This window comes from Strix aluco, chromosome 25, assembly GCF_031877795.1.
Source record: "Strix aluco isolate bStrAlu1 chromosome 25, bStrAlu1.hap1, whole genome shotgun sequence".
NCBI lineage: Eukaryota > Metazoa > Chordata > Aves > Strigiformes > Strigidae > Strix > Strix aluco.
The window spans coordinates 4,522,646-4,543,079 of NC_133955.1; the positions used below are offsets into that span (position 1 = coordinate 4,522,646).

The 20,434-nt window shown below is 62.7% G+C and overlaps 1 protein-coding gene across 1 annotated transcript; it reads right to left on the reverse strand.

Moving 5' to 3' along the window:
- Positions 1-2,669: 2,669 nt before the first annotated feature.
- PACSIN1 (protein kinase C and casein kinase substrate in neurons 1) lies at positions 2,670-20,133 on the reverse strand. Its single transcript, XM_074850296.1, has 10 exons — positions 19,946-20,133; positions 7,730-7,862; positions 7,177-7,333; positions 6,799-7,034; positions 6,484-6,639; positions 5,957-6,132; positions 5,514-5,634; positions 5,306-5,430; positions 4,798-4,991; positions 2,670-4,442 (listed from the first exon to the last, which is right to left on the reverse strand). The coding sequence occupies exons 2-10, from the start codon at positions 7,790-7,792 to the stop codon at positions 4,333-4,335; spliced, it is 1,338 nt and encodes a 445-aa protein (XP_074706397.1). The 5' UTR covers positions 7,793-7,862; positions 19,946-20,133; the 3' UTR covers positions 2,670-4,332.
- Between the last annotated feature and the right edge of the window lie 301 nt (positions 20,134-20,434).

A 20,434-nucleotide genomic window follows, 5' to 3' on the forward strand; every position in this document is an offset into this window, starting at 1 on the left:
TGAGGCCGGTGGAGGAGACGTGGGGTTGGTTGGGGTGGGATAAAGGCAGATGAATCTGTGGCTGTCACGGGGCTCCCCACAACCTTGGTGCCCTTTGGCAGGGATTGAAGGTGGGAGAGCAGCTGGGGTCACCCAGGGGAGGAGCTGGGGGATGCAGGAGTCCTGCCCCCACGTCTCTTGCTCCCCAGCACATTGTCCTCTCACCCTGCAGTCCCGGGGCATTGTCAGGACACAGGGGCCAAGGGCATGTCCCAGCAGGAGACCTCAATATTCCTGTGACATCATGCCCCGGGGCTGCTTTGGGGGGGACCTGACACCATCGGGGTCACACTCCCCTCCAGCCAGATCCTGTCCCCATGCCACCACTGTGGCTGCGGGACTGGCTGCCCTCAGTGCCTGTCAGGAGTGACCCTGTGCACTGCGGTGGAGCTGCTCTGGATTTACCCCAACAAGCAGCTCCTGGCCCTCAGCCCTGTTTGGGGTGGGGGGCAGCGTGGTGGGGAGCACTTCAATGCTCAGATGCAAAGAAAGGGGCTGCCTGAATTTTGGGAGGGACGGTAGCTGGGATCGTCCCTCCTTTCTCCCCTCCCTCCCCAGTGCTGGCTGCGGGTGGCTTCGCTCCGGCCATTGTTCGGGGAGGACAAAGCCTGGGCCTGAGCTGGGACAATGGCATCTGCGGGGACAATGGCACACTCGGGGACAATGGCACCCGCAGGGACAAGGGCACCCACAGCTGGGCCCGCGCTGACCCGACCCGCACAGGAGCATCCTGGCACCGGCAGTACGGCAGCACCCAAGGGTGCTGCCTGCCAGGGGGGCTGGGTGCGAGGTAACTGTGCCCCAGGGACCACGGGCACCCCCTTGGGACAGGCTCACCCCACCTTCGCTTCTCACTCCAGGACACACTCGGCTTCTCCGCTCCACAGGGATTTGGGGCTGAAAACGGGCATTTTGCAGCTGTAAAACGCGGGCACGGGGCCGTGCACCAGGGCACCCCTGCAGCCATGGGGGTCCCCTGAGCTGGATCCCTGGGCACGGGGACACCCAGAGCCCCCCAAAGCCCCCAGGTCCTTGGCTTGGTACGGGGCTCTTCCCTTGATTTGGATTTTATTTGGACTGCCTGATTCCTGAGCTTGGGAAAAGGGAGATGGCAGCTCTGCCGTTTCCCTCTGGACAGAAAATCTGAAATGCAACCCGCTGAGCCCGGACTGGGACGGAAAACTGGGGATTGCTTAAACTACACATTTCATGAGAGTCCAAGTTACCTGGCGATGTTGATCTTTTATATTATAATTTTTTTATTTGTTTATTTGCTTTTTGGTTTTGGCTGGCAGCAAGTTGTGGTTTAGGTTCAAGTGTTGAGGGTAGACAGATGGCCCAGGTACCCATGAGATGCTTTGTGGAAGTTTAAAAGGAAAAAAACACCTGGTTGTTGATCTTTTTTTTTTTTTTTTTTAACTTAAAATAGCTGCCTGTCACGGCTCCTGCCTTTTTCTTTTTGTTCTGCCTGTCTCGTACTGTTTACACGGCAGAGGAGCGGACGCACTCTGGCCAGCCTTGCAAGCATCTCAGCTGGAGGGATGGAAGGCAGCTGGAGGAAGGAGAGGAGCAGGGGAAGGAGGAAAACTGCCTCAGCCTCTGGAAAAGGGGAAAAAAAAAAAAAAAAGAAATGGGGGGAAAAAGAATCAAAATGTGTCTTGTGATTTCCTGTGTGCGACCAATGCTCCCGCAGATGGCACGGGGAGCACCAGGAGGGTGGGCTGGGGGTGCTGGCGCCCCAAATCTCGTGTCCCTCTCGCAGTTCCCTTTGGCGGGGCGGGTGAAGGCAGGGGGTTGCGTGTCCCTGCGGGGATGGTGGGCAGGAAAGGGGGTAAACGGTGAGGAAAGCTGCTGCCAGCCAGGGAGGGTGCACGCGGGGACACAGCGGCCCCAGCGATGGGGGGACCTGACCCAGCAGATGCCCACTGCAGCGGGACGGGCCGCCGGCACCATGGGGCTTGCAGCCGGGGTTTCTCCCCAAACCCCTTGCAGCTCCAGCCCTTAAATAAGGGGAAATAAATCCCTTTTCTCTGCCCTATCCCCATTGGGAGCCCAGGGAGTGCCCCTCACGCTCTGAAGGGTCCCACTCCCTCCGCCCTGTCCCCCTCGGCTGCTGCCCTGTCCTGGGGCTGTCCTGGCTCTCCAGGTAGGGGCGAGGGGTGGGTGACCTGTAAATTGTTTTTCCCAAGGTTTCAAGGCTCACAGGCAGCATCCACCCACCATGGTGGGGTTTCCCCATCTCCTCCTGCCCAGGGTACTGGGAGCGCTGGGATCAGGGGCTGCTGCTTTTGCTGGTGCTGGGAATGGCTCCAAAATCTGCTTTATCCTGGGCTTCGCAAGGCTTTGCCTGGCACGCTGGCACAGGAGTTCCCAAAGGCAGTGGCCGCTCCCCCACCCTGCACCCCCCTTTTCCCCCAGGACCCCAGAAATGCATCCGAGCCCCCCATTCCGCTGCACCCCAAAGCCTCAGCGTGGGGGTGTTCCTACCTGGGGGTGCAGTGGCTGCAGCTGTGGCTCCCTGGGGCACGGGGAGCTCAAGCACTCGCCCCAGGCGGGGGGTCAGTAACCCCAAAGCCTCCACAGGGGGGTGAGACCGGCGCACGGAGGCAAACGAGGACCCAAACCCGAAGGATGCTTACAGAGCTCAGTTATTTTCACTTGCTGCTTTTTGTTGTTGTATCCACGGTAATACAATCACGATATATATATATATTATATATATACTTCTTAAATTACACAATCAATGTACAAAAAACCGGGGTGCATTGCTGAGACAGGTGGTTGGTTGGGTTTTTTCTGACTTTGTGGTTTTTTTCCCATTTGCATACCTGGCAGGGGACGTGGGGGCCGGGCGGCTCTCACCCACTGTGCCCAGCACACGGTGCGTCTCCTGCCTCCGCGAGAACACTTGATCCCTGGGGCCAAAAAATTCACAAACCAACGGAGGGGGCAGGAGAGGAGCGGGAGGAGCGTGTGGGAAGATGATGGCATCGATGCTGCTGAGGGTGATGGTATGGAAAAAAATGAGAGATGATCTGTAGGGAAGAGCTCGGGATGGCAAATGTGCCCGGGAGAAAGGGGTTGGGGTGACCATGGTGGGTGCTGAGGGGGTCACACCCACACCGCAGCCGGTTGCAGAGCCCAAGTGCAGGAGGGGTAGAGCTCCTTGGGGGGAAAAGCAAAGGGCAAAGCCTGTGGCTGTTGCCTTGCTTTGGTGTCTTGTTTTCAGCCGTCTTCGCCAGGCAGCTGCTTTGCTGCCCGGGCCAGGGTCTGCTGCCTGCATCGAGCCCTCCTCATCCTCTGGCTGGCTGCAGCTCCTGCCAGCACCGTGCAAGGCTGGACATTGCTTATCCCCCCTCCCTGCTCTGCTCCTGCCTCTCTTCAGGGAGTTGGATGGGGTCTGTCCCCAGCAGCATCCCAGACTGGGCATGAAGGTGCTTCCAGCTGCATCGGCTGCGGTGGGTCCTTCCCCCAACAGCATTTGAGGGGCACCTCACCCTGGATCTGGTGTGCGCTGGGTAACTGCCCTCATGAAGGGTGATGCTGCTCCCTGCAGCACACGTGGGGCATCAGCTCGGGAGCCTCCACCCGCTCCAGACATGTTGACAGCCCAGACACGAGGAAGAGGAGGAGGAGGAAGCTGAGGAAATGCCACCAAGCTCCATGGCAGGGCTGGTCCCAACTCACCTGGGCATCAATCTGCCACCAGCCCTGCCCGGGAGCAGGAACCTGCCCGCAGATGGAGCTGGGTGGCTGTGGGGCAGGAGGGGACACTCATCCCCTTCCTTCGGGGAGGGAGGATGAACCAGGGAGAAGAACATGGAAACACGAGAAAAATGGAGTCAGACTCCAATCCCTCTTGGTTTTTTGAGATGAATTTGATTGGTCCCAGGAGCTTCAGTGCCGTGCATTTCAGAACAGTTCCAGCCAATCAGAAGGCGGCTCATGATTTCAGTATCTTTAAAAACCAACCAATCAGGAGCTCTCACTGGTTGGGCTTTAAGATCTTGAGGTATCAGCTTTTCGCTCGGAAAAAGAATCAACTAATGTAGACGAACGAACGACGTCATCTTTCGCTTCACGTTATCTTAGAAGAAGAAGAAAGCGACTATGCAAAATACTCTTCGGAGACAACTCTTAAAAAAATAAAAGCTTGGTCGGAAAATATGTCTGAATCTCTAACTGTGAGGAGTGGAGGACCAGACGGCAAAATGGCTGGTTGGCTGGTGGAGAGATGGAGACAACGGAGGGTTGGTTTATCTGCTGACGGCAACGAGGAGCACACCACAAGACTTAGATTGCCTCCACGTAGTTGGCGGGGTAGAGACCTAGCTGCCCGTTGTCCAAGCGCCCTTTGCACCATCCTTGCTCGTCTTCTTCACCGAGTTTGGTTAGTTCATCACCTGGAGAGGAAGGTGGAAAGGGGAGAGCTTGTTGCAGGTGGTGGAAGTTCTTCTACCACCCTGTGTCTCCCCTGGATGGGGCTGCTGGGGGTTTCTAGGGCTGACCCTGAGCACGCAGGTTTGTAGGGTAGAAAGGCAAGGGGTGACCCATGAGGCCTCGTGTGCCCTGTCCCACCAGCTCTCTGGTCCCACCCAGCTTTGGGCTCAGCTTGTGCCTTCCCCTTTCTACCGGTTCAACTTTTCGAAGGGCTGGGATAACTCAGAAATTATTTGAGGGATTTCACATCAAAACGTGGGGGACCTGCAGCTCCAGCAGATGAGCCCTGGCTGACCCAGCATCAGCGATGGACCGTACCTGCTTTGAAGCTGAGCTCATCCTGCTCCTGCCCGTCGTAGTCGTACAGAGCCCGCACCCGCACGCCCTTCCCCGCTGACTCCTCGTCGAAGGGGTTGGTGCCGCCATTGGCCTCGCTGGTGTTGAAGGAGTTGCTGCCTTCATCATCGGACCACTCGGCGCTGTAGGTCTGCCCGCGGTCGTGGCTGCTCACGCTGGGGTGTGGGGGAAGGAGGGAGAGAGGCCGTCAGAGCGGGTAGGGGGGTGGTGGGGTGGGCGGGCACCGTGTGCCACCAGCACCTGGGAGGATGCTGCGGCTTTCCCAAGGTTACAGGGGAGTGGGGCCTGCGGCGAGCAGGACCCCCAGCTAATGACAGGCCAGCAAGATGTGAAGGGAGGACAGAGAAGAGCAGTGGCTGTCACCCAGGACATCCCATGTCCCCTTGTGTGTCCCCACAGCACTGGCAATGTTTGCATAGGCAAACACCATGCCTTTCCTGTGGCATCTGCTCTCCCCGCTGGCCCTCACCTCCCACGCTCGCCCGCTGGTGCCCCCATCTCGCCCGCGCTGCTGGCGTTGGTCAGGGTCACCCCCTCGCCCTTCTTCTGCTTCTCCTTCCGTGTTATCGTGTGTGTCAGGTCGGGGTTCCACTCCTGCAAGCACAAAGCAACTTGTCCCTGAGTGCCCAGCTGCCCCGTGGGGCTGCCAGCACTCTAACTAGGGTGCCCAGCCTCACCTCAAACTGGGGCCAGTTCATGGGCATCCCAGGGCCACTGGTGCTGCGGAACCACCGGAGATCCTCCTGCGCGTCCGAGAGGCGGATGGTTTGCTCCAGCTCCCGGTAGACGTTGGCGTAGCTGCAGGGAGAGATGTGGGTCGGGGTGTTGTGGGTGGAGTGGACCATGGCGGGGTGCCCCGGGGATGGGACGGGACGGGGATGTGCCCAGATTTCGTCACTCCTATGAGGCACTGGAGGCCACCAGGCTCCTGCACAGCCCTCCTGCCCCTCTGATACCTCTTAGTGACCATTGTGTTGGCCAGAAACCCCTCTCCCTTTTATTGCAGGGGATGGGTTGTCCTGCAAGCACTCGGTCCCTCCGGGGCTTGGTTTGCTTTCCAGGCAGCACAAGGAGACCTTGCGTGGGGACTTTCTGCCCAGCCAGCGCAGGAGGTACCTACCTGCTGCTCTCGGCCAGGTTCAGGTGCCTCTTGATGTCCAGGAGCACTTCCTTGAGGAAGTTGAGCCTCTTCTCCTCAAACTGCTGGCACTGCTCAAAGACCTGCTCCATGCTCTCAATGTACTGCGGGGTGCACTTGTTGAGCTCGTCCAGCACCTTCTCGTACTTCTCCTGAGTCTGCAAAGGTGCAGGAGGGTACCCTGGTTATACCTCGAGCACCTCAGAGGCCCTTTCTGAGTGCTGAGAGGGTCTGGTTTGTGGACCACCACGCTGGGGAGCCCAGACTGAGCCAAGAGCCTCTGTGGGCAAAATCAGTCTGGTTGCCAGAGAGATTTTGTCACAGTAGGAGGGGTAAATCTCTGCCCTGCTCACACTCCCCTGAGAACTGCCTGCAAGTCTTTGCCCTTCTACAGGAGCATAGGGATGGGAAAATGGGAATGAAGTGCAGGAAAATGGGTGTGGTAGCCATTTCTGCTGGTTTTCCCTGCCTGATGCCCCGTGAGCCCGGAGCAGGGCAGCAGCCTGCACCTTTTGCACATCTTGCTTGCACTTTTCCACTTTGTCCTGGAGTTTCTTCTGCTGCTCAGGGGTGTTGGACTGCTCTGCCTTGCTGTTGGCTTCCCGGGTCATCGCCAGCTTCTCCTCCTTGCATGCCAGGTGGTAGGCTTTCTTGGCTGTCTCCAGCTGTGGTGAGGAGAGAGAAGGGACATCAGAGCAGCAGTCACAGCCCCCTGCCCATCCCTCTGCCTGCAGGGATGTGCCACCCAGCTCTCCCAGCCTGGCCTGGGCACTCAGAGCTGGAGCTGGGAGATGGCACTGGTGCCCCAGGACTTCTCCTCTCACCTCCTTGAGCTTCTTGGCCCAGGGTTTCTGGGCTTTCCGGAAGCCGTCCTCAGCCTCCTTGGCTTCCTTGAAGCCTCCCATGATCTGCTTGTGGTAGGCGTCCTTCTGCCAGTTCTTGACCTTCTCAAAGTCGTCATTCAGCAGGCTGTTCTTCACGTCCTGGTGCAGCTCGCTCACCTTGTCTGCCTCCGTCATGATGGCACCCCACGCCTTCTCCAGGCTGCCGTACTGGGGACCTGGGGGGCACAGGGGACAGCTGAGTGTCACTCCACAGTCCTTACCCCCTCCTCATCTACCAGGTGAAGTTGTGATGGTGCACGGGGACCCGTGGGACCCAGCCATGCTGGAGGGAGCCTCCCCCTGGGGAAGCCATGGTACCTTTCTCGATGAGCTGCCTCCACCGCTTGGACCAGTCAGTGAGCTGCTGGGCGTAGGACTTCTCGATCTTGGCCCGCTCGTGCACGCAGTTCATGAGGTCATTGCAGAGCCGGTGCCCGTCGTCGATCCGCTTCACTGTGCGCTTGTAGTTCCCCACCTGGGAGGGGGATGGGGATGGGGACAGGGACAGGGACAGGGACAGGGAGTTGTGGGAGCTGTGGCTGGGCTGCCCAGCTCAGCCTCAGCTGGCCTGGAGTGGGGATGGGGGGAGCACTGGCCACTTTGGGGGTGCAGGGATGGAGCTTTTGCTTTGGGACTGCTCAACCCCAACTCCTTTCGGTCCCCTGCATCACTCTGCACCCCTCGGGGACAGCCAAGGTTGAGACCTTCAGCAGAGCTGGCTCAGACTCCCGAGCCACCGCGGCAAGGATGCCCACAGGCAGGGCTCGCTGCGGGAGGGGAGGGCAGCACCATCCCCCCAGCCTGGGCGACACTCTGGGATGCAGTGACAGCGGCAGGGGCCCCGCCGGAGGAGAGGGTGGCCGGGACTCACCTCCCAGAAGCTGTCAGTTGTTTCCTCCACGGCCGCTGCCGATTCGTCGTAGGAACCCGACATGGCTCCCGGCGCTGCCTTGGGCGTCAGTGCGGGCGCTGCGGGGCTCTTGGGCAAACACCAGCCTCATGCACTGAGGGGAGAAGAGGGGAGAGTCGTGGCGGGGGGGTGAGCAGGGGACCCTCATCCCTCCTGTCCACAGCACCGTGGGACAAGCATCCGGCTGCAGGGGATGGGGACGGTGCCCACTCGAGCTCTGGACCCACAGACCCCTCCCGTGCCTGCCACGCGCCATCTGCTTGGTGCCAACCAAACCCCCCCCAGAGCTGGCTGTGCTGGGAGGGGGAATCGTGGGGAGCAGCACAGGGGGAAGCTCGCCAGCTGGGGGCCTGGCTCAGCACCACACATCCCTGGGGAGCCACGGTGTGGGGTGAGAGGCCATGGCAGGGCTGGTGGGGTAGGGGGGGGATGCACCACCCGAAGAAATTCTCATCCTGATATTCTACCCTAATCCGTCCTGATCTTCAGAAAAACGGCATCCCCGGAACATCACGTGGCCCCGCTGCATGGCTTAACCCTTTGCCGCTTTGCCAAGAGCCACAGCTGGGGATGGAGCCAGGGGCTGGTGGGTGGCATCAAAGGGGGATGAAGAGGGAATCACAATGGCCATAAGCATCCTCGTCATCCCCATCCTGCCCCGGATCCAGACAGTCCTTCCATAGGCAAGCGCTGGGCCTGTCCCACATGGCATCTGCCACTGGGATGGGGACAAAGTGGCCATGAACTGCCCCAGTTTCCTCCTGCTATGTCCCCAAAAGGGCTGCGGGAGCGGGATGTGGTCCCTGTGCACCATCACTTCACCCGGGGAGATGGAGACCTGGCTGTCCGCATCCCACACCGCACCTGGGAGAGGGCAACGGGGTGGGAGGGCAGGGCTGGGGGCATGGGGCCCTGGTGTCCTGGTGCCCACCCGTGGGCAACAGCTGGAGCATGCCCACACTCTCCAGCTGTGCGCACAGCTGGCCCCAAGGAGCCCATGGGCCAGGCCAGGAGGATGGGGGGCCGAAACAGTTACTGGAGCACGGCGCAGGGCTCACTGTGCTGGAACTAACAGGGCCTGGCAGGGATTTAGTGATATAACCAGGGAGGCACCAATCCCCGCCGCCCTCCCCAGCCGGTTAAAAATAAACGCGTGACTGTCCCTCGCTCAGCCGCCGAGACGCAGATGGATGGGGGACCGCGGCGGTGCGCAGCGCAGCCAGCACCGTCCCCCCGCAGCCGGCAGCACGCGGCACCCGCGCCTGCCTCGTACCCACGGCACGACCACTGTCCTCCCCACCCGTGAAAGCACCCGACCCTAACACCCACAGGCTGTGGCAGAGCACCTGGTGGCACAGCCCCCAAGGGACCCCGCCAGGTGCCACGGGTGGTCCTGCAAGGGTACGGTGCAGCGCTCAGCGCCGGGGTCTTTGCTTGTGCCTCCGGGCTCTGGCTCTTTGTTTTGTTGCTGGCACAGCAAGGGCATCCTTGGGGTGATAGCCCCAGCTCTGCTCTAGGCCAGGATGGGGACCCTGGGGAGGGAGCACACCCATGGCTGGGTGTACCCCAGGACCCACAGGCACGTCAGCTGGCCCCAGCCACCCCCACCAAGCCGCCGGCAGCTGAGGCCGTGGGGTGCTGCGGGACATAGTTGCCGCAGCTCCCGCTCCTCACCGTTACCTGGTCTGAGCTGCAGCCCGGGGGTTATTTTTGGCTCTGCATCACTTCCCAGCTAACACTCCTGCCTTGTTGCCGCTCTCCCGCCACGCACCCCCACGCACGCCCATCCTCGCGTGCCCACGCTCACGCGCGGGTGCCCCCCGCCGCCATGCGCCAGCCCCACAGCCCCGCCGGCGCAGTCCATCGCTTCGCATCAAGGCGGCGAGCGGTGATGCCTGGCACCCGCAGTGCCGGCGGCCGAGCCGCGGCGTGGCGAGCTGCCAGCCCTAGCCACGCGCTGCCACTCGGGCACCCTTGGCCGAGGGGGCTCAACTTCACCCCCCCACCCCAGCCCCACATTTCGACGAAGCTGCCCGAGAGAAGCGACGGAGCGTTTGGCATCGAGTGACGATGAAGTTTGTCCCAGCTCCTGCCCCCGCGTGCCCTTGGGTTGCTCCCGCGGCAGCCGCCCCCCTGCATCTCTCTCCCCGTCAGCCCACTCGGCGCTGAGCACTGCCACAGCTCGTCTCACCCACTGGGCAGCCACCGCCAGCGTTGCAGGGGGGTCTCTGCCCTCCACGGGGGCCGGGGACACGGCCGCCGACCCTGCGCAGGCAGGAGGCTGCTGCAATGCAGAGGGCTGGCGCTGCCTACGCTGCGGGCACGGGCAGCTGCCCGTACTCCCACAACCGGCAGCCCTCGCTGGCAGTGCCCTGGGCCCACGCAGGCAGAGGCAGCCTGGTTGTGCCCTCCCCTGCCCCTGGCAGAGGGGCTGCAGAGCTTTGGGCCAGCGCTGGCTGCCTGCCTCCCTCCCACGGCTCCCCAGGGCCTGGGAAGGGTGAGTGGGACAAGCTGGGTCCCCCGGGGGGGCCAGCCAGGCCCCTGACTCTCCCCACTCCCTTCGCCTTTGCCAGGGCTTTGCTTTTGCTGTTACATCACCATTAAATGTGCCAGCGGCCTTGGGGTGCGCTGTCAGATGGAGGTACCCCATCCTGGGTGCTGGGGTCCCCAGTGAGGTGCCAGGCACCAGCCCCAGCCCAAGGGAGAGGCCACATCTGGGTGGCCTGTTGCTCTGCCTCCAGGTTTTTTGGTTGCCCTGGCCCCAGCACCTCTGCCGCAACCAAAAAGCAGGTGATGGGGACGTGATAGAGGGGACAGGCAGCTGCCTGCATGTATCCCCATCCTGCCCGCTTGCACATCTGCGGAGTCCAGGGGGGGAACAGGGGCCAGGAGGGGCTGCAGAGCCTCTTGGTGTGGGTTCTCCTGCTGCAAAGAGCCCTTTGCCAAGGCGGGATGGTGGTGGATGCGCTGCAAGGAGGGGAGTGGAGCACCGAGCGAGCCTGTGCCCCCATCCCTGTCCCCATCCCTGTCCCCATCCCTGTCCCCATCCCGTCCCGCGGCAGGAGGTTCACGCTCGTGGTGAACGGGAGAGGGCCGGGTGTGAGCCCTGCTGCGGGGGTGTGAGCACTAACGGGGCTGGGGGGGAGTCAGCCACTAATTATTGGTGAAAGCATCCGGGGAAGGGGGCAGCCATGCTGGGCAACCTGGGGGAATCAGAGCAAGCGGGGAGCTCCCCGACACCAACCCCCAGCACACACCGATCAAAACACGACGTTTCCCTGGTGCAAACCCCTTCCGCAGCCGCAGCACCCCGACACGGAGCCGCTGCCACCCAAGTCGAGGGCGCTGGGGACCCTTGCTTGCCCAAGCACGTGAGCTGGGGACGGGAGGGTAATTTGCTGGACACTGTTGGCTTGTAGTCACCCGGGGGCTCCAGGCAGTAAAGCTGAAGCTCAGCAATTGGAAAGGACCCAATTGTCTGAGCCAGTTTTATTGCAATTAAACACTGGGACTGACCTGGCCTGTCAAATCAAACTGTCCATGAGGCTGCAATGTGAAATAGTTGCAACGTTTTGGCTCCTTTTGTAAGCACACAAGGCCAAGGATGAGTGCAGGGGTTTAGGGGGAGGGAGTCAGGCTGGGCTTTGGGCTTTTGGCCACAGGGAAGGTCATTTGCTCTCCCTTATCTCGGCATGGGGCTGGCCGAGGATCTGTCAGGGGGGTGCAGCACCAAACGCCACCACGACGCACCACTGCTAATCGCCACATGAAAACCACTCATGGCAAAGACAAATGGGACAAGCAACAGCTGAAGAAGCCCAGGGGAGCCTGGCAGCAGCATCTCCCAGCTCCGGGGCTGCCACGCTGTCACACGGGCCCGACCTCAGCCCCGCATCCACCGCAGGTACCAACGTGCTGGTCCCGCTCTGGCTGAGTGTGGGGGGTGGGATGCCCCCGACACGACGGTAGGTCCTCGGGCAAAGCCGGTGATGCCGATGTGCTTCACAAGAGGCTTTGCAGCTGCGGGAGCTGCCGTCTGCTTTGCTGCTCAGCTTTGACCCGGCCGGGTGGCTGCGGGTTTCCCACCGGCACAGGGCTGGGCCCTGCAACCCACGGGGCTGGGGCAGGGAAATTCTCCCGTGGGGTGGGCGAGGGGCACAGCCCAGGGAGTGAGGGGGCGCAGAGGGGCTGGGCTGGGGCCTGGCTGAACTGTCCCCCCCTCGACGTGGACCCTGCGAGGAAACGGTTAAGTGGGTGCTGCTGATTCACGCTGGCAGCTCCGCACCAGACGCTGGGCGAGGAGGAGGCAGGAGCAGAGCCCAGGGCTCCAGGCTGAGTGTGAGCGGCCTGAACACGCGTCCTCCCCCCTCATTATCAAACTAAGCCCACGGGCTGGCAGGAGGTGAGTCTGGGCCCTTCCCGAGCCACCAGCTCTGTGCCAGCAGGCTGCAAACCATATCAGGGCCCCATCCTGCATCCCGTGGCAAAGCCCCTCTGGCTGCAACACGAGCAGGGTCAGAGCCCTGGGGCAAACAGCCAAACCGTGGCCAGAACCGTGGCCAGACAGGAGGGGACGGGTGTCCCCTGTACGGTGGGTGCTCCTCCGTGGGATTTAGGCCAGGGCAGTGCCGTGGGGCTGGTTTGGATCCAGTGCACATGGTTGCTCGAGCAGTGCACGAGGTGGCTGCGAGGGCAGCAGGTCCTGGAGGTGACATGTAGGCAACGGTGGGAAACTTGTGGGAGCCACTTTTCCAGTGAATCCTGTGGTGGGATGCGCCTGTGGCAGCTGCCTTGTTTCAATCAGGGTGTCTGCATTGACCCGGGGTGGTTCTGAGGACTGGGGGGGTCTGGCTGCAACAGGGACTTGCTGGACCCTCTCAGGTGAGGGCTTACAGGCTCCCCAAAACCGGGGTGTTTGCAAAGGAGGTTCAGTGATCCCGCAGCATTACCGGGAGCCACAAGTCCCACGTGCAGCCAGGAGGACGCCCACCTCGCCAGCCGGGGTGGGGGCCACGTGCCATGGGTGCTGCCAGGTTGCAGTAGCCAGGAGAGATGCATTTGCTCCAAGCCCTGGCAGCAAACAGCTTCGTATTTTGTGTGCGCTCTGCAGAAACCCTCACCTTCCTCCAGCGCTCCCCAAAGTTACCCCGCTCAGAGCGCAGGACACCCATCAAAGTCTTCTAGGGATTTTACAAGCCTTGCGCAAAGATTTCTGGAAATGTGCGCGGCGTTTGCAGATAACGCAAGTGTTTCTCTCCGGGGGAGCTTGCAGCCCAGCTCAGGTACGGTGGATGTGCCAGGAATGTGGATGGGCACCACGGCGAGGTGCAGGAGCGGGGTTGTCAACCCCACGCATGTGCTCAGGCCTGGGGAAGGGAGACGGGGCTGAGTCTCAGGTTGTGGGGTTTCGACTCGCCTCCCAGCTCTGCAGCTTTTCGCAGCCCCGTCGCCTGAGCTTGTCGCTGTAAACAAGGATGCTCGGACTCTCGAGCAGGGATTTTTGTGGTCCTAGGAGCAGGGTTTAGGCAGAAATCCCAAGATGAGGTTTGCAATTAAACCGAGAAGCAGCAAACAACGGTGGTGCAGGATACGGCAGTGCCATCCCCTCACTTCCACAGCAGGGAGGGGGGAAACCAGAGTGTCACACGCTGGTGTGTGTGGGGGGGTCCTGTCCCCTCTACCTTGGCAGGACGGACCCGGAGCTGACGGTGACAGGAGGCGAATGGGGCTGCCAGGAGCAGGGTGATGTGGAGGGACAGTGGGATTTTAGCTGTCTGTGGTGGGGGAAGGAGACTTGGAGCCAGAGGGGGCTCAGAGAGGGGGTAGGAAAGCAGGGGGTTGCGGGGGAGAGCAACGGGGAAGCTGGGGTGACAACGACAAAGAGAGGGGCTGCAGGGATGGGGTGAGGCACTCATTTGGGCAGGGGACAGCGACGACATGGACAGCACAAGTCCCCCAAATCACTTGCAGCTGGGGAAACTGAGGCACAAACCCAGGAGCACGGCAGCGTCGCAGAGGGGGTGTCCCTTGCCCCGACACCCCATCAGACACACGGAGGGGGTGAAGGTCGTGTCCCCCCTGGGCCTCCCTGCCTTGCAGAAGGGCTCAGGGGACACCATGTCCTGCTGGGGGGGTGCAAACCCACGCCGCATCGCCTGGTCCTTCCCCAGCATCACCCCCCGCCCTTCCCCCATCCCCACAAGGGACACAGGCACTCCGCACCCCCCATCCCCCACCCGCGCAAAGGGCCCACGGAGCCCCACAGGGGACCCCGACATCAACTGCCCCTTCCCAGGCTGTCCCCCCACCCCACCCCCCGGGAAAGCCCCGCCAGGGGCTGACGCTTACCTGGGCCAGGCCTGGGGGTGGGGGGAAAGCCGGGGGGGGGGGGGCCCGGGGGCTCCGCCGGGCGCGGTGGGACGGGCGGGCTGCGCTGCGCTGCGCTGCGCTCCGCACCAGCCGTGCAGCAGCGGGGGCGCGCACGGCCGCGGGCGCGCACCCTGCCTGCAGCCGCCCGTTGCCATGGCAACCGGGGATGGAGCCGCTGCCTGCAAAGGTTGCAAAAAATCATCCGGGGGGGGGATGGATGGACATAAACACATCCCCCCCCCCACCTCCTCCTCCTCCTTCTTGGCCTGCTGCCCCCCCGAGTCTGCACCCACCCCGGGGTGCCACGCTGCTACCAGCCCCTTCCAGCCCCACTGAGACCCTCGCCCAGGGCACAGTGGCCAAGGCACCTGCCCCCGGTGCCAGGTGGGTGCTCAGCACCCACCGGACAGGGCCACCTCGCTGCATGGGGTGCTGCGGCCCCGGGGATGGGGGCAGGCGGGGGGGTGCCAGGAGCTTGCGGCCGGGTGCACGTGGGTGTCCGGCCCCAGCAGCGCTGCCTGTCGCTGCGGGACTCTGTTAAGGCCTCAAACGGGCTCCTTCCCCCTTGGGCTGTGCTGCTGGGAGGCTTTTTCCCCAAAAAGTGAGTGAGGATAACCTGGGAGCCCTCATCCTGCTGCTCCTTAGGTCCTTGTCCCTCCTGCACAGGATGGCATGGATGCTCCCTCCTCTCCTCCCCCGGGCACTCTGCCACCTCGGCGGGCCCCAGGAAGGGGCTGCAGGGAGGGGTTTAGGGCCGAGCTGCAGCTTTTGCAGAAACAAACACCCCAAAACGCCTTCGGAGAGGCAGCCGGTGATGCCTCCTTGCCAAATGTGCCAGCTGGGAACAGGCTGGCAGGAGAAGCAGAAACGGTCCTTCCCACCCAGCAGGACTGGACTGGGAAAGGGGGGCTGGGGAAGGGGGTGATGGGGGCTGTACCCCCCTAAGGCTTCTTTGAGGCCAGGGAGCCGGGCAGCTCCCTCCCCATTGCCATCTGCCTCCCCCCGACCTCCAGCGCTTGTGCCCGGGGTCACCGGGGCTTATCCCAGGATGGGGGTCCCAGGGGGGGAGCAGGGGGGCTGTCAGGGAGCCGGGAGGATGCAGGTGGGGGTAGCGACAGGCTCACCCCCTCTCAATTGCCCGAATGCACCGCGCCTGCATTTCCCTCATCTCGCGGGTGATGTCAGGGAAATTAAAAGCCAGCTGGAGACGAGCGCTTCCAGCCGAGTAACCGAAGCCGCCCGCAGAAGCTGCAGTAATGAGGCTGCCAGGCCGCTGCCGCCGGGATCGGGTTGCCCGGAGAATGCGACCCGGTCCCGGGAGGCTCTGCCGGCCTCCAACGCCGGCTCAGCTTTCCCCTAACAAGCGCCTTCGACTGCTTAATGAAGCTCGGTGGGGCTCTCCATCCTGCCTGCCTTCCGGCTCCATCCAGCTTCGTGCCAGCCGAGCGTGTCTGCCCACCTCATCGCGGACAGAAAGGCCCCCGAAATATTTCATGTCTGTCTGCAGCTGGCAGCAGCGTGTGAGACCCAAGCGGTCTAATACTCCCCAATCGCAACACGGGAGCGGGGATGGACTGTGGTTCCTGTGGGGATCTTTGACCGTTGGTGTTTCAGGGTGAGGAACCAAAGGGTGATCATCCCTGCATGCAATGAGTTGGCAGTTCTCAGCGTGGGGTTGCTGCAGGCGCTGCCAGCCCGTCCCAGCTGCCTTCTGCCCTGACAGCAGCCCGGCTGCAGAGGAGCAAATGGTCTTGGCATTAAGCACTGGGTGACAAACGCTCTCCAGGAGGGTGATGGGAGCACCTCAGTGACTTGGGGGGGTTTCCTGGTGCCACCAGCTTTGTGGCAGATGTGGGCCGTGCAGGTAGGACTGACCCACGTCTCCTTCCCCGGCAGCTTGGGCTGCCCAGTGCTGGTGGCAGGCAGGAGCCCTGCGTCCGCAGCACAAGGCTCCCGTGATGAGTGTCAGCGGGTTCCTTCACCAAAAACTCAACCACGACAAACTTTTCCCTGTCTCTTGCCATCCCACCGCTTTACTATTTCCTGCGGTAAGTCATTTCCCCTCCTGTAAAATGAGTTTCCTTGTGGGAAGCAGCGGCCAATATTGGCAGGAAATAAGCCTTGATTTATCGGGCCACTTGCCGCTCTGAAATTATGGCTCTTTGAGCACCACGGCAAACCGAGAAGCAGAGCAAATGAGCCCACACCGTGCTCTCGCGGCTGCCAGCAGCCTGCCTGTGCAGTGGGATGGTGCGGGCAGGAGAGGAGAGAAATGCCACCAGCTATCAGCTGCTCTGCCCATCACCTGGCCACCAGTGCCTTTGCACCAATAAAGTGGGGATTTTCAAGCGTGGCCTGCTCCTGCCTGCCTCCTGAGCAAGGAAAAGGAAAATGCATTTCCCAAATCAGGGCAAAGCCCCCAGTTCTGGTGCTCTCTGCTGAGCTGGCTGGAGCAATGGGGAAGCCCCCGGCCCATGGTGCTCCAGGGACGGCTGCTTGGGGATGGGGGCAGAGAGGGATCCTGGCATCCCGCTCATCCCAACCCCATCCCCGGCCTCCTGCTGCCCCTTCCCACTCGACGCCGGGGGCATGGGCTTGTGGGGCCGGATGGGGCCAGTGCCCCCGCGCTCGCCCCACGCCGAGGCTGTGCCCCCGCTGCGGATGTGCTGCTGGTCCCAGGAGCCCTCTCGGGCTTTCTGGGAGAATGCAAGTGCAGGGCTATTTTGCATCTCTAATTAGCTGCAGAGGATAATTGGCCGCTCTGCAGCTATTACGCAGAAAGGCAACCATTGTGGAGGGCCCCGGCGCGGGGCAGGTGCTGCCAGAAACCCAGCTCCCACCAAAACAATCCCCTTCTTGTCTGCTCATAACCGGCCCTGGGGGCATCCTCCGAGCCCTTCCGGGGAAGGGGCCGGGGATGGGACATAAAGGTTCCATTTTTCCTGGGAAACTGCGCAGAGCTGGGTGCAAGCAGCTGCCTGGGAGGAGCCCATGAGTATTGCCCACGACGGCGGTGCTGGGGCCTCGCTGCCTCCTTCCCCCCACGCTGTGCCACGCTGAGGGCAGCCAGATGCCGGCTCGGCCCCTCTGGGAAGGTGCCGGCTGGATGCAGCTTCTCCCTCACCAAGATTCATCTGCAGAAGCACGGCAGGGTCCTGTGTTTGCTTTCAAGGTGTTGCACAAACCCCAGCCAGGCTGGTTGCCCTGCAGGGACAAAGTCTGTCCCTGGGTAGAGCTGCTCATCGAGGTCTCCTCCTCCTGCTGAGCTGTGCTGGAGGAGCCCAGCTCCATCCCAGCTCCATCCCGGCCTCCATCCCAGCATCGCCTCCCAGTACGGCCACAGGGACCACCAGGATTGGGGACACAGCAAGGGGGATCCCATATGGAGCCAAACCCAGTCTTTGGCTCGCGGCAGGACGTGGCCCCGGCGCAGACACACTTTGCCAGCGCTGATGTTCCCTTCCCTTTCTTGCCCTGCCCCTGTGCACGTCATAAATCGATGCCTGCCAGCTGCCTGGGCTTGTCTTCCTCAATCCTTTCACAGTTAAATCCAGCTCCCATCTTGCTGCAGCCCCTCTGGTGGGGGTGGAACAGGAGGGCGCCAGCGCCGGCTGGGGGGGTCACGGATCGGTGCAGACCCCGGGGCAGAGTCAGCACCATCAGCAGCGGCCAAGCCAGTGGCTGACGAATTCCCCAGTTTTCCCTGAACTTCTACAAAGGGAACACAAAATCCCAGGAGGTGGGAAGGACCCTTCAGCTGGGGTTTTGGGGTCAGGCGTGGTGGGAGCCGCAGTGTGGCACCGAGTCCTTGTTTGGGGCTGGTGGTGCGTTCCCCTGGCCAGGCCAGCGGTACTGCGGTGATGGTCTTGGCCCAAATATTTGGCTTAGGGATGGGGTTTGCCCGGGGAAGGCGGTGCAGGGGACGAGGGAAGCAGGAGCAGCCCAAGAGGCTGCCGGGGATGCTCTAATCCGTTTAGCAAAGCGCTTGCTTTGCCATTTCCAAGGCGGGCGCAAGAGCTGCGAAGAGGAGATGCAGGCAGAGGCGGGCAGCACGGCAGGACGAGGTGGGCAAAGGCAGCCCTCCTGCTCCGTGGGACAAGCCAGGAGATGCATTTCTCCTGGGGGTTGCTGCAGTTGTCGCAGCATCCCAGGGGCTGCCCTGCGGGGGCAGGTTCCTCCCCCCAACTCCATCCCTGCTCCCCCAGAGAGGAAGAAACGAGGCAATAAAATGTTAGCAAAGCCCCAGGATGGCACCAGGCAGCTCCAGGCGCTTTGGGACGTGCCGCATCCCTCAGCCCCTCCTGCCCTGGGGCTGTGCCAGCCTCCAGCTCTGCCTGGGCACCCCAAAACACACAGGCACAACCCCCGGGTGGGTACGAGCCTCCCCCAGCCCCACACACCCCACAGGGACCCTGCTGCTCCCTCTGGCTTCCCAGGGTGGTCCCTCCGACCACCCTGCTCACGCTAGCACAGCCCCAAAATCACAGCTCTATTGCCCTGTGTTCCTCCAGAGCTCACACCCTGGGAGCAAAGGTGGGCTGGGGCGGGGTGAGCATTGGCCCCTGCCTGCAGCTGGGAAGGCAGAGCCCCCCCGGCAGTGTCTAGGCTCAGCCTAAACCGCCTTGCAGAGCCTCAGCTCCCTGCCAGCTGCTCCAGCATTGCAGTGCCCAGCTGTGCCCCTGCAGTTGACGGGATTAGGGAGCTCTGGGGGGGGGTCTGCAGTGAGCCCAGAGCACCCAGGAGCTGAGCAGGAGCTGTCGGTGCAGGCTGAACCCCTTCAACTGCAGGGTTTGGGGCAGGAGCCTGTTTCTCACTGGGTAAGACAATGCTGAACGCATCCCAGGGAGGTGGGGGAAGATGAGCACGGTTGCTGCCAGCCCCCCCAACCACAGGCTGTCCCGGCTGGGTCCCAGCCCTCCCTTACACATCCACGGGGGGCTGGAGGGACCCCGCGCCCAGAGCTGAGAGCAGCTGGTCCACCAGCAGTGCCAGCCTCCAGCCTGGCAGGGCGAGCGTGGCCCTGGGACATCCCCTGGCCCGGTGGTCAGTGTGTGGGGCCAGCAGCCCCCCCACCCCGGGAAGCCCCCCGGGAGCCCTGGGTGCGGTGGGTGCCTGGGTGGGCTATGGGGGCGATGGGCACAGCATGCAGAGAGGGTCTGTGTGAGGGCTGGCACGTGCTACATCCCACCAGCCCCACGGTGCCACATCTCGTGAGCCCCCAGAAGCTCTGTCCCCTGCCAGGCCCCTGCCAGACCCCTGCCCAGACCTCTGCCAGACCCCTGCCCCGACCTCTGCCAGACCCCTGCCCCTTGCTGCTGCTTCACACCAGACCCCAGCACCCCGGGAGGTGAAGGCAGCCGGGCAGGGACCACCCCGCCTTCCCACCCTGCCAGAGATGCCGCAAGGCCAGGAAAAACGGGTGAACCCGAAATTTGGCGGGGAACCCGAGGTGAACGGCGAGCCCCAGGTGGCACAACCCGGCAGAAGTTTGGAAATCACTTAAAATGGGTCAGGGAGCTGCTCTGCTGAAGCAGGTTTCATTTCCCAGCAAGCAGCCACCAGCACGGGGCGGGGGGGGGACACCCCCATTTTAAACCCACCATCCAGGGGCCACCAAAGAGGACTTTGGGGTGACCTCAGCACCGTCACGAGCCCCCGGCATCCCATCCGCCACCTGGGGACACCGTCACCCGCCGTATGCCGGCAACCCTCGTCGCGGCAAGCCCCGGCCAACCCACCGACGCCAACCTCCCGCCTCGCCGGGAGCCGAGTCAGCCCCGAATCCGGCGGGAGCCGCATGGCCGGTACCTTTGGGACGTGGGGACGCTGACGGAGCGGGGCTGGCTGCCTCTCGCCGGGGCTGGCTCTGTACATCGGCAGGAAGGTCACAGCAGATGGGGAGGAGGGGGGTAAAGATCAGCGCGGAGATTAGGGAGGCATTTTTAGCCAACCAATCGCCAGCCCGGCGTAACGACTCCTCGGCCGCACAAGGTGAAAACACGACTGCGGAGACGGATGGGAATAAGCTGGGAGCTCTGCGTGGCCTGGCTGGCAGCGGTGGCGGGGGGTCCCCAGCCTCCCCGTGCTCCTCTGTGTGGCTCTGTCCCCTCCTGCTCTCCTCTTCCCTTCCCCTGCAAGCGTTTGCTCGCAGCCTCCCTTCCCTTCCCTTCCCCTCTCCTCTCCCCATCCAGGGAGGGGCTGGGGGTGCCATGTGGGTCCGGGGTGTTTGTGGGGGGCAGTGGGGACGTCTCCCCTCTGCCAGCCGCGGGAGCGGGGTCCTGTCACTCCCGGGGTGTT